At 30.4% G+C, this 13,655-nt stretch overlaps 3 protein-coding genes across 3 annotated transcripts in view; 2 read left to right on the top strand and 1 right to left on the bottom strand.

Annotated features, from left to right (window-relative positions):
• Nucleotides 1–1,811: 1,811 nt before the first annotated feature.
• On the top strand, nt 1,812–8,298 carry LOC113376381. The gene is made up of 5 exons (XM_026616289.1): nt 1,812–1,969; nt 5,036–5,319; nt 6,017–6,174; nt 6,240–6,602; nt 6,778–8,298. Exons 1-5 carry the CDS (start codon nt 1,812–1,814, stop codon nt 8,296–8,298), a joined length of 2,484 nt encoding a protein of 827 aa, XP_026472074.1.
• A 2,237-nt stretch (nt 8,299–10,535) lies between these two features.
• On the bottom strand, nt 10,536–12,261 carry LOC113376551 (PHD finger protein 23-like). Its single transcript, XM_026616512.1, has 5 exons — nt 12,216–12,261; nt 11,992–12,029; nt 11,685–11,780; nt 11,454–11,577; nt 10,536–10,844 (listed from the first exon to the last, which is right to left on the bottom strand). Coding segments are annotated over exons 1-5 (516 nt in total). The 5' UTR covers nt 12,217–12,261; the 3' UTR covers nt 10,536–10,587.
• Nucleotides 12,262–12,962: 701 nt separating this feature from the next.
• The window catches only part of LOC113376380 (rapamycin-insensitive companion of mTOR-like), a 2,532-nt gene continuing 1,839 nt past the window's right edge, over nt 12,963–13,655 (top strand). Inside the window, exon 1 of the mRNA XM_026616288.1 lies at nt 12,963–12,989. Within this exon, the coding sequence (XP_026472073.1) occupies nt 12,963–12,989 (27 nt within the window). The remainder of the gene's footprint in view (nt 12,990–13,655) is intronic.

Here is a 13,655-nt window from a genome sequence, read left to right as displayed (position 1 = left end):
ATGATTTGAACGCCTAATCGCACAGTGAATACATGACATTTTGATAGTATTTAGTAGCATTTTATATGAAAATTGGAACGTAACATAGCCTTGCTATAACATTGATCTATTGCTAAGTCCGATACAATAATAGTAGTAGTAGTTATCCATAAATAATGGATAGCTTTCGATAAATATGGTTTCATTAGATTCATAACCACAAAATCAACTACAGATTAAAAATGACTCTCCTTTGATACTTTGCTTTTATATGTGAATGCATTGAAATAATAGCCATCGTATGTGCAAAGTTCGTAGAATTTAATCCCATACTTATTTTTTTGCAGCATTATTGACTCATCTAATGGTAAACTTTCTCTAGGCTTTATATGCGACTTGAAACGAACCATTTACAAGTTTCAGAAAATTAAAATCCTTAGATAGTCTGCCATTTATTGCTACGGATTCACAGTTGGATGGTAATATGATTAATTGCTTGACCAGTTTGAACAAACTTCTGGACTGCAACAAACGCAGACCAAAAAATACTTCCATTTCATCAAGTTTCGTTTTTTTGAAATCTCTGTAATTTGTTCGCATATTTATTTGTGCAGCTAATAATTGAATCCATTATTTTCTGATTCCAAATTTTATCGAAAATCTCCTTCGGCGTTTTACAGTTTATAACATCATTAGCTATACCCACTGAAGACCAACCAAAGTCTTGAATATCTGTAGTATCTTCATTCCACAGCGTGTCTGAGTTATGCATCTCATTTTCAATATTGGCATTGGCAGTATTCTCCAAATCAGAAGATGATGATGTTGAAAAATTAGGGGTACTCTTCCGTGCATTTTCATTCAATAAATCCTAGTCCAAAACCTATCACAAAATTCTTCTTTAAATTCATTTCTTTCATTTCCAATTATTTCAATAATACATTTACCTGTATCTTCATCTAAATCAGTGTCACTGAAAAATTCCAAAACCCGTCTACGCTTCTTATATGAAATCATTTATATTCATAAATCGAAAAACTGGTGTTTTCACTTTGATCTCAAATATCACAGTAAACCATTGTACCATAAAGAATTTTTGCGACGCTTTGATTGTTTTTCACAACAATACCTTGTGCGAAATTGTCGTAAATCCATTGGCCGATGCAAATGCTATAGCATCCACGTCATTATGATAAGATGATACAAAAATACCTAAAGAATCAGTTATTCATTACCTTGACAGGTAAAATAATTACAAAAACGTAAGGTTATAAAAGATAATTGACTTGATAATTTGAATGCTATAGCATTCATGCCATGCTGCACCACAATGAAAATGAATGCTATAGCATTCGAGTCCGCGAACGTGTTAAGATAATGCAATCGGTTAAAATGGCGTTTCGAGACGATTCAGCTCAGTTTAGTTCAGTTCTGACAGTTCGGTTTTTCGTATTCGTATTCGGGCGAGCAGAAACGTAGAGCGTCCGTAGCATCATCCGTAGTCGCAGTCGTAGCCGTAGTTCGTAGCGGCCATAGTGAGAGAGCGCAGATCGGTGCGAAGCGATGATGCCAATGCCTGCGCTGTATAAAGCACTCACGAAAAATACAAGCATTTTCAAGATATTGATTTTTCAGAAACATTCGTTGAACCAATCACGAAGTTGTGAATATTTTTATAGGGTGAGGTTTTGATGGTGTATTCTGTCAGTTAAGGATTTTTATGGAACAAAATGTATTAAAATAAGTTGTGACTGCGTTAGTTAAAGTGTCTGTGATATAGTTTCGTGACAATTAGTACATGGTTTGTGATAATTTCTACAGTAAAAGCATCAATGCAAGTTGCTACATTATTTAGGGAAACGGCTACCCTTCTCGGTGCTAGTATGGAACCAGGAGGAGGCCTGCAAGATGTTCAAGGAATGCCAATGGGCATGAATTCAAATGAAAACATGCCCGTATTAGACACACAAATGCATCATCCTTATAAAATGTGAGATATCTTTGTTTACAATTTATCTTATACGCTTTATATCAACTGTCATTATGTCATTGCTCCGAATTGTGTTGACATAGCACATACTGATAAGCAAAAGCTCATATCGGATTTTCAAGATATTTACATTGTTACAGTTCATTATTTAACAATCTTTATGCAAAATATCTTTTCTAAAAGGGTGTACACGTATGTAAACATATATACTCTAACAGAATCATTTTAGAAGACTCTAGAAAATATAGTACCTGTATGTATACATACCTACATACATATGTATATATATATATATATATATATATATATATATATATGTGTGTGTGTGTATGTGTGTTTCTTTTTCTAGTGTTTTCCACCATAACAATTTTAATAAAAATATAATAATATATAATTATAAATACATATCTGAGTATACACACTATATATATATATATATATATATATATATATATATATATATATATATCTATATATCTATATATATATTAAAATTTTGATAATTTGGATGTTGAGATATGTGAGAATCAGTCTTCAGGGCAATACATCAATTAAAAACTTGTATGACTTTTAAAACATTTTTATTGTTTCCATACGTTTCGACACATTGTTTCGTGCCATATTCAATGGACTCTAGTTTGAAAGCACAGATAGAAATTATTAATTAAAACTAATTTATAAGAAATTTTCTTATAAATTAGTTTTAATTAATAATTTTTATCTGTGCTTTCAAACTAGAGTCCACTGAAGATGACACAAAACAATGTGTCGAAACGTATGGAAACAATAAAAATGTTATAAGTTCATACAAGTTTTTAATTGATGTATTGCCCTGAAGACTGATTCTCATATATATATATATATATATATATATATATATATATATAAATCCAGAATTTTGCAATAAATTTTATATATGTTTCTTTTCCGAACAATTAATCCAATAAATAAAAAAACAATTAGTTTTTAGTATATGTTTAATTACGTTTCGGAACTATAAACGTTTCACCATCTGACAATTTATTTTTGAAAGAAAAACCTGATGATGAATTGTATCTAGTTCCGAAACGTCGTAATTAAACATCTACAAAAACTAATTGTTTTTTATTTATTAGCATAGATAAAGAAATATATTGTTTATTGGATTATTTGTTCGGAAAAGAATCATATATACATACATACATATACATATATACACACGCATTTATATCAAACAAGTGTTACAGAGTGAGTTTTATTGTTGCCATGTTATAATGATGAGCGAAGTGAAAATGTATTTGTAGTGGCATAAATGGTTCGAAATATTATAAATTTTCAAGCTTCACTCATATTTAGTAAATTTATTTATTAATAATAATAAATTTATATATTATTCAAATAAATTACACGATTTTAGAGATTGTTAGACTTTTATTGCACGTACTCGCGATTAAATTTCCATTTTGCATTATAAATTATAAGATATTTGAAAAAATAAGATCTATTACGTATATGCCGCACAAAACTTTTAGTATTTATAATTTGGTACTCTGCTATTTCATTATTTTAATTTTAAAAGAATTTATTGAAACCTTCAATAATTGTGCCAGAGATACGTTTATTTAACAAACCCATATAATAATTATATTTATTTTAAATATTTATCTATAAATATTTATTTTAAAAATACTCGTATTTATAATTAAACAATTAATTTTGATATTATTATTACATTTAGAAATGACTAAATACGATTTAAATTTATTTGTATTTACAGAATTTTAATTTTGTTGAAGTTTCGCTATACAAATATTTTTACTTTGCAATTATTTAAGGCAATTTAAATGCCCAGATTGCATATAAATATATACTTAAATTTGAGTACATATATTTGAGACGATTTCCCAGGCATCAAACCAAAAACATTTCCTATACTTAAGTAAGCGTATTACATAGATAAATAAGCATGGCGTATTATGCGGGATAGGGACAATTTGTTTCATAGCCGGCGTTTGATGCAAGAAATCGTATTAAGTATGATCGCCTTAACAGAGTGTGTGTGTGCGTGTATTAACCCATTCCACTCGGATGCCGCCGCAAAATTAATATAAATCTCGGAATTCGCAAGTGGAAAGAGTTAAGAATGGTTAATTCCTAAATCTTGGAGAGCATAACATCCAGTAAAAAGAGAAGGTAAAGATTTTAAAGCTATCTTTCCAAATAATAGATCCACTGATGATAGAACTGTCTGAAAATAAAGATGCTTTGAAGTCTTATTCCCTCTTCTTGTTCATTGTTATATAATTACTACTACTACTATTCACATTTATACACTTTCATACAGTTTTCTTTTCAAACTTCTGCTTCCATTCTTCCTGATCCTGAGTTTCGGCTTCCAATTCCCTGTCCTTTCTCCTCTTGTGTAAAGCATCAGTCATATTCATTCTTCTTCTTCCTTGTTCTTCAGTCGTTCTAATTTCAATAATCTGCATTTTTCTTCTTTACAATTCTTTCAGTCATACTTTCAATCATCTTTCCATTATTCTTCTTCCTGGGCTTTCAGTCCTTCTATTTTACCTTCAAAGACGGTCGTGCAGCACCAGAATTCGAAACTCTCAATTTCAAGAGCTATTTTGGAGTTCATATCTCTGATCCGAACAGAGCTATATATATACATTATACACAAACACACACATACACACACACATATATATAAATATATATATATATATATATATATATATATATATATATATCTGGTGCACACTTGCATACTTGTAGTTATAAGTATAATTCGTAACCAGTTAACGTGATTGATGAGTATACTCGTCATGGAGAAGTGGCAGAAATTTGTGTATTGGCGAGTATACTCGTCATGCGCATAAATGTTTGACCATTGCTATTTATATTGCAATGTTTGAAAAATTAAAAACAACACATATTCTCAAAGTAATATTTTACTTCGACTGACGACACAAATTTATATGCACAGCCCAATGCGCCATAGTTAACTGGTCAATTAGCAAAAATACAGCTATATACAACTATCCTGGTAATAAATTTAATGCAACATTCAACTCTCTCCAGAATATCATCCGTGAAAGCTGAGCCACTGGACGATGGCTACGAAACGAGTGCCGATATAACATCGTCTCACCACTTATCAAACGTGAAATGTAAGCACCCCGTCAGCAACAACGACCCTTATAACTTCGTTGACGACGAATTGGCTGACGTTCACGCGAACAACGTTAACCATTCGCAAATGATATCGCCCGTGCACCAGGCACATCAGCGCAACCCCGTTGACATCGAAAACTTGATGCCTAGTCCCAAAAAACGAGGCCGGAAGAAAAAAAATAAACAAGATACAGGGTAAGCAGTAACACCCCGGTGTACATTTATATATATATATATATATATATATATATATATATATATATATATATATATACAGTAACACCCCGGTCAACGCGAAGGCTACGATCCATCAGAGTAGTTTGCCAAAAAGGCATCTAACGTAGTAAGTTGAAAAGTGGATAAATTATTTCTAACACTCCAAGCAAATTTTGAAAAATAAAATAAAATTGCTCTTGAATCATTTCGCTACAAAAGTGTTTCAACACTGCTGTACAATCCGAAATGGTTAATTTCAGAATCTAGTTCCAAACACCATTGAATGTTCTTGCTTTTTATCAAAATCACTATATTTCGATGTCAATATTTTTGTTTCCTTCTTGCTCAGTTAATTGCTTCAAAGCGGGGTATTACTGTATATTATATAATTTGCAAATGTACCTTTTTTCACAAGCTATTGCCTTTTTACAATTTAATTTCTAATTAACTTACTCTGTCATTGTTAATATAATTTACATAATTATATAGTTTTAAGCCTATAAAAATTATGTGCTTTTTGAATTTCGTATTATTATTTTGATTATATTTATTTGGTATATTTTTTGAGTGTTTATAATCTTTCAGTTTAAACAGAAATAAAATTTACTGTTATTATTATTAATGGCAGTATTGCTCACTATATTTCAAAGTGATTCTTGACGTGATTAATTTGTACTCAATACAGTATGGATATTGATGGAATGGTTGTTGGACCAACACCCATCATCAAAGAGAGGAAGAAACATGATCGGTTTAATGGAATGCCAGAGGAAGAGGTATCAAAAAGAACTTTACCCGATCACTTAACTCCCAATTTAGATATTATAATCGTAAGTTAAATGCATTTTAATTAATCCGACCAACAGTATAATCATCACAGCGGTTTATTCAACAGATTGGGATAAATCCAGGACTGTTTGCAGCTTACAAAGGTCACCATTACGCTGGACCGGGAAATCATTTTTGGAAATGTCTGTACCTGTCGGGCTTAACTGCCGAGCAAATGACCGCAGACGAGGATTATAAACTATTACAAATCGGAATAGGTTTCACAAATATGGTTCAAAGGGCAACAAAAGGTAGTGCGGATTTAACACGGAAAGAAATCAAAGAAGGAAGCCAAATACTCTTAGAGAAATTACAACATTTTAAACCAAAGATTGCTGTTTTCAATGGCAAATTGATTTTTGAGGTGTTTTCCGGAAAAAAGGACTTCAATTTTGGACGACAACCTGATCTGGTCGATGGCACTAATACGGTTTGTACAATTCACATATATTTATTTGATAAAAAAACCAAGAACAATTAATTGATTATTAAGAGCGAAGACTGAATAAATTGTTTGTGCGTTTTTTTTTTCATTTTAAAGTCACTCCTTCTATTAATTTATAACCAAATATATATTTATCTTTATGTATATTTATCTGTTTCAGTATATGTGGGTTATGCCATCATCAAGCGCAAGGTGTGCTCAACTTCCACGCGCTGCAGATAAAGTGCCATTCTATGCTGCACTTAAAAAATTTCGAGATTATTTGAATGGTATGGTAGCAAGTATAGACGAATCAGAAATAGTATTCAGTGAATCAAAACTGAAAATGTGTGATGATATTAAAGGAGAGACAGACTTATATCCCGACTGCACTGGAGACTTTATAGATATTAGCAATAATTCTCTAGGAAAAAAAGATCCACTTGGTAAAAAGAAACGTGGGCGGCCCAAAAAAGTTAAGGTCGAAGGAGAAACGCCTAAACAAACACAGCCCCGTAAACCCGCATCATCAGCGAACAATAATTTGCCAAAAAAGAAGAGGGGTCGACCAAAAAAGATCAAACCTGAAGATAGTAGTAGTAACTATATATGCTTAGATCAAAATAATTCATCAATGATGAAATGTTTTTCATCTCCCTTACCGATGCAGTCACCTACAAATTTTTGCCAAATGAACATCAACACAAATAATCATCATAATAATTCATCAACTCCCGGAACACCAGTAGGCTATTCCAATATGAATAATTTGGGCATAACGCATCAGCCCTACACTCAATCGCCGCAGCCACAATCGCAATCTTTCACTCATTCGGATCTATCTTCGGAAATTAGTGCCGCAATATCATCTGAGCACTTGGAATCGCCATCACCAACATCGCCCAGCCTGGGTCCTCCAGATTTCGATCCGCCGACAAATATGCCGACTGAGGACACGACCGAATGCAGATTCTCCAGCCCTGCCCCATCCACGGTCAGTGAGCATCCACCGGCCTCGGCGCCGCAAATTCCACACAGCTATTCAAATTATCGTCCCTATACTAATGAAAACGAAAGCTATTCCCAAGCATCGGCGCAGGGACCGGAACCATCATCGGAATACAAATTGCAAGACGTCACTTCTAAAAGTCTTTCCGGTTTAGAGTCGCTCGTAGATCAAATTCCAAGTATCGCCGATGGTGAAGGCGTAGTTCATAATACAGCTTTAAATAATAATGAAAATAATGATCAATATATACCTAGTGCATATCCAGTTAGCTCATCAATGAACAGTTCAACACCTTCCATCAGCCACTATCCAGCTTCAAATTACGCTATGAGTAGCGCCGGATACGGCAACCTACCCGTCCCATCGAACTCGTTTTCCGTTAGTAGCCTGTCGTCGAATTACAGTCCATTGAATTCGAGTATTCCTCCGTACGGTAACTTGATGGGAACACCTTCGTATATGGATTCTCATGTTCCAGTGCCGGTGACGCCACTATATCCCTACGGCCAGCAGTACGCCGGCTACGGGCACGTCGCGCCGCACGTCCCTCCGTCTTCGATCCACGTACCAGGCTCAAACTATCCATATTATAATACGGCTTACGGCGGCCACACGCAGGCGCCGCCTGCGCCTAGTTATTTGCCTAATATGTTCGACCGTATTAAACCTGATATAGGATATGGTGGTTTTTGATAAATCTTTATACAATAAGTGTTCTAAACTGATGTTCTTATGTCTAATAAATTACTGTTTCTACTCCGATCTACACAGACTTACACAGGGTAAAATGGAGTGATAACTATTGTGTATAATTGGAATCTTTTGATTATTGTTTATAGGCAGAGCCAAATGTGTGCATATATGGACAATGTTATTAAAATGTAATAATTTACGTCAGTGAATGTTTTTAGACTTAAAAAAAAATCCAGTGAAGTTGTATTATATATTCCTCATAGAGTTAAAAAAACTCATTCTGATCCAATAAGTCTTTAATGTTTCATATTCAAAGATAATGTAATGAATTTGAGAAATAAATAATTTGTTCTAATATCTGTGTTCCAATTAATACTCAATTTTAACAGTAAATATACAGTGCTGGTATAAAAATAGACAAATAAATTAATATTTCAAAATACAATTAAAATAGTTGTACATATTTGAATGTACAAATTTATTTTACTTAATATTATACAATGTTATTCAAAGATGTATCAATCATGAAAAACCTGCCTCAATTTATCAAAAATTAATCATTTCTGATAATCCTATAAAAATCTTGTGTATGTACATGCTCTTTTATGAATTTATTTAAAAATGAATTACAAAATGCTTTATTCCATCTAATGTACCAAAATATAATTATATCACAATGAATATATGCGCAATTATGATTTAACAACATTTTTATTGCTACATTCAAATAAAAGCTATGGCAAACTCATTTTTCAAATAAAATTCTTGAATCAAGTACACTAGACAATTTGCTAATTTAAAATGATACACTAATTTAAAATGGTATTTACTAATTTAAAATGATATCAACTAATTTAAAATGATACATACTAATTTAAAATGATATTTACAATTATGTATGACTAATTGATAAAAATAATTCTCACTGGAAACTTGCAATCATAGTGCATTTGACCAATCACTAAAAATAGTCGACTAGTGCTATGTTGTACAAATTCACACAATATAAAAAATATCCCCAATAACATATCAACAGTAAAATATTTTAAATTGCTATATTTTTTTAAATCAATAAAAGGCAAGGATTTTTTTCTACATAAAAATATTAAAATAACCACCTGGGTTTGTACATATTTTTTTAAACATAAAAAAGAAACTTCAAGAAGTTTTTATATCAACAATTTGTCTAAATTATTTTATTTGATTGATTTAAATGCGATATAGACAATCTTACAATATATATTAATGAACTTAATCTGCTTGTACATAATCCCAAAAATAAATTATTATCTCTAAAATGAAGAATCCAAAAAAATGTAGTTTTTCTATTATTATTTTAGATCAAATCAATTGCACATTTTAATAGATGGCAATCCACTAACACAATTATTTATTGTTTGAATAATTTTTCGTAACATAACGATTAATAAAGACACAAGATTTTACACAGCCAAAATCTTAATATTAATAAAACAACGGCTACATTACGAAAATTTTACAAAAACTACATTTTTACAATAATTAAAATATATCTCTATATTGAAAACCTTATGTGTAGCAACTATTTCAAAAATACAAAATATTTTTTGAATTAGAAAATATACACACATATGCTCACATACATACTGAAATCAGCTTTATGTAAGTATCATTTACCAGAAACAATCATACAAAGTTTTAATGTATATATACATACAAGCATGTCATGTATCTCATAGAAGTTCTTTCAATAAATTAAACAAAAACTAAACCAACATGAAAAATATAATAACATTATGAACAATTGAATGCTTCACTTTCCTGAAGACAAAATCACAAAATTTTTGATCATAATGCCAACATATATACAATTTTCTCATTCTATAAATTAAATAAGTTTTAATTTACACTAGGATTTTGCAGTATTCTTAACAGGAAAACAAATATTGAAATGAATAAACTTGTTCTATAACTTTAGTATCTAAACTACTTAAGAATAATAAAAAAATGAATGAAGTATCTCACTTGAAACGTAGATCCTGCAGATCTGAAGTGATGCATCAACCTTTTCAATGCCATAAAAAATCACAAAAGTAAGATTTACTTCTGTATATAAAAAAACAGCACAAAATTTTAAAACTAATAAAGCCAAACATTGTCGTCAAAATGGAACGTTTCCAATTATGCAAATAATTGATTATCGCAATAATTAAGAATAGCATATGACAAAATATTCACATTCATAATCATTACGGCCAAAGGCTAATATCACATTTTGTACAAGGTTTTTATATAAGATACTGATTATCTCTATAAACTTACACGCTTTTTACGTCTAGATGTAGGCTTGAAATGCATGGAAGAAGCTGAATGAATGGATGAAATCCCAGATTGTTTACTTTTACATTTCTGACATGAGAAAATATCTGGAATATTGTTCTTTTTCACTTTTGCACAAGATAAATGGAGCCATGTTAGGCAAATCGAGCACTCTATCATCGGTCTTGCTGCGAAAGGCTTTCCACAATAACATGTAACAGTATTATAGGATTCAACATCAATAGTTTCTAAAAACAGAATAATATATTGTTACTCACCTACTTGTATGAATAAAAAATTACAAAACCTAAAACAAATGATATTCAATAAAGTATTAAGAATAATATGATTTTCATTTATATAAATAACTCTCCATTGAACACAGTCACTATATGCGCATGTTAGAAGATAGTATACACTCACAAAGCTTGTTTATACATTTATTTTATCAGAGTTTCTATAATGCTGAGTGTTCCTATAACAAGTTTTATGAATAAATAAGAAACATATATTAAATCAATATTATTTTCATAGTACAAAATAGATGTAAGCATAAACGTAATATTGAATGCACAAACTATGCATTTTTGAAAAAATAGAATTGATTACATATTGAAATTTGTCAGATTCTGTTATACAGAACTAGTTCGCAAAGCACAAATAATTTGTATGTTGAAAACACAATGCTTCAAAAAGCATTTGTCGCACTGTATCACTTGAAATAAAATTTCAGCTGTCAAACTAAACAAAGTTCACAGACTAACTGATAATAATGAGGCTACTAAGAACTGGAGTCTCTAACATCAAATCATGGCATTGCATACTAAATGTTTAGACCTGTATCTGTCATTACATACCTGATTCATTTCCTGTATCATCATCCAACGACAAGTTCTTATCTTCAGGAATTGAACTGTGAGTAGATTCAGATGTCATACTACCTGAGCTGTCGATTGGACTAATAGCTGAGTGACGTAGTTCCTAAAATAACAAAATTCAATTGACTATTAAATAAATTTTATTACAACAAATTTGTAATTCCTAAGCACAAATTTCGACAATTTGGTTCATTAGCAAGTTCTACTTACCTCTTGCCTAGTCATCTCATAGTTTTCGTGTTCTAATACTATTTGACAGAATGTGTAAAAATCATCACTGGTGCGCGGCCTTTTGTTGTGTGGAACCTAAAATTATTTATGCAAATATTATATTAATCAATATAACTTTCCAAATAGTAGTAAATAGATAAATTAGCCAATTAGAAAAATTACATACAAGTTGTAACAAGTTTATATGAAGCAGTATTTACATCAGATTTGGTAATGTTAGATAAAGTAGATAAATGCAAGAAAATATAAAGTAATATAGATACTACATATACTAAAAGCTACTTACTATGGAGTCCACTTGATCAGTATGGGTGACTTTTGACACTAAAACATTTAAGGCAAACATTAATAAAAAAAAATATCAAGGTCGATACAATGTGTGAATATGCGAATTTCTACGTTATTAAAACGAAAAACGAATTAATAATAAATTCATAATATTAGATAAAATATGTAATGATAGACATCAAAACAAGACAGTTTCAAAAATATATTCAAAAAATTACTTACTAATGAATATAAACGTAAGCCTATTTTATAAATTCACATAAGATACAACAATTTGTGAAAACTTTGATTACTACATCGAAATGCTTGGAAAAAAAAATACTAAGAAAACTTAAAATCCTTAAAATAACCACAACAGTTCTATCACGTAAATATATGGATATCAGTATTGCCAGTGGGCAATGAATTTTATTTCTTGCCTGATGTAGCGGAAAAGTTTTTTTGTAAAAAGATCCCGAGGTAATTCTGTACAACTTGGGCAACCCTAGATAAAAGAATAGAAATTTTTCATGATTGGTTAAATGTCAGCATTGAATGTATGAATTATTTAACATCCTAATTTACATATTCTACTACTGTTTTACAAAAAATTACAGAACCTACATGGGAAAAATATGCTGCACCGCACCAATTCTTTAACAAAAGTGGGTTTAAATGACTAAACATTATTGGGAAGTGTAAGTGATTAAATATTTCATATCCGATTTTAATAACAATATCATTAAGATGTATGTAATTAAGAAATTGCGGATTGTCTACATAATATTTTTACCTTCTGAAGTAATATGTCAACAAGCTTCGCGCCATGTTTAAATTTTATTATAAATACAAATATACACACAAACATTTATATATATTGTTAGCCGACTATTGGCTAATATAAAACAACATAACTCGTACTTTAATCACTGAACATAATTATACATTTATCCACAATAAAACGAAACACATTCTACTGTTTTATACAAAATGCCCACTGATCAAACTAATTCCATGGTACACTATAATAATATTAACTAATATTATAATATATTAAACTATAATAATAATAATAATATACACCCTATAACATATATTTCACTAACAATATATACAAACAATTATATGTTGTTATTCTTGAAAGAACTTTAATTCTTATTACTTACGTTATTTTCACTTCTCTATTATATATCTGTTTATTTAAGCAATTAATTTCTTTCAACTGGCTCAGATACCGGGACCACATCCTAAAATTCTACAACTTTGCCCCCAGCATGTTTTTATACTGCCGTTACCTCAAATACTAAAAGTAATATATTGTGTTATGTAATTGTATAATCAATGAATTTCATATAATTGTTGCAACAATTTCTTTGATACTTCAGATGTTTTACTTTAATTATTATTCATCTACACTTTTTATCCCTGCAACAAATTCTCACTGATAAAATCTGATATTTTTGCCTATTAGATGCACTGTAAGATAAATAGTAATTAGATACAATAAAATATTGTATTGTTTGTTAATACCATCTACAATTTAATACTTACCAAATTAAGTAATAAATTCATATGCAACAAACAAAGTAAATAATTCCAATATTTTCCTGGCAAGTTGTTTTTTTTAAATAATCTCATTTGAGTGTTTCAATTGTGATTGTTGCTTTGATCAACTTCATTTTG

This window comes from Ctenocephalides felis, unplaced genomic scaffold, assembly GCF_003426905.1.
Source record: "Ctenocephalides felis isolate EL2017-DRISC unplaced genomic scaffold, ASM342690v1 CF-g0.4_SCAFFOLD_01886, whole genome shotgun sequence".
NCBI lineage: Eukaryota > Metazoa > Arthropoda > Insecta > Siphonaptera > Pulicidae > Ctenocephalides > Ctenocephalides felis.
This window is presented reverse-complemented; position numbering and strand designations above follow the sequence as displayed.

Excerpts from the sequence above, each read along its gene's own strand:
- LOC113376381 (XM_026616289.1), top strand. The coding sequence starts at position 1,812 with ATGCAAGTTGCTACATTATTTAGGGAAACGGCTACCCTTCTCGGTGCT. Across the intron at positions 5,320-6,016 it reads GAAAAAAAATAAACAAGATA|GTACTCAATACAGTATGGAT; the intron begins CAGGGTAAGCAG and ends CGTGATTAATTT. Across the intron at positions 6,175-6,239 it reads CCAATTTAGATATTATAATC|ATTGGGATAAATCCAGGACT; the intron begins GTAAGTTAAATG and ends TTTATTCAACAG.
- LOC113376551 (XM_026616512.1), bottom strand. Across the intron at positions 11,781-11,991 it reads CTGATCAAGTGGACTCCATA|GTTCCACACAACAAAAGGCC; the intron begins GTAAGTAGCTTT and ends AAATAATTTTAG. Across the intron at positions 11,578-11,684 it reads ATGAGATGACTAGGCAAGAG|GAACTACGTCACTCAGCTAT; the intron begins GTAAGTAGAACT and ends TTGTTATTTTAG.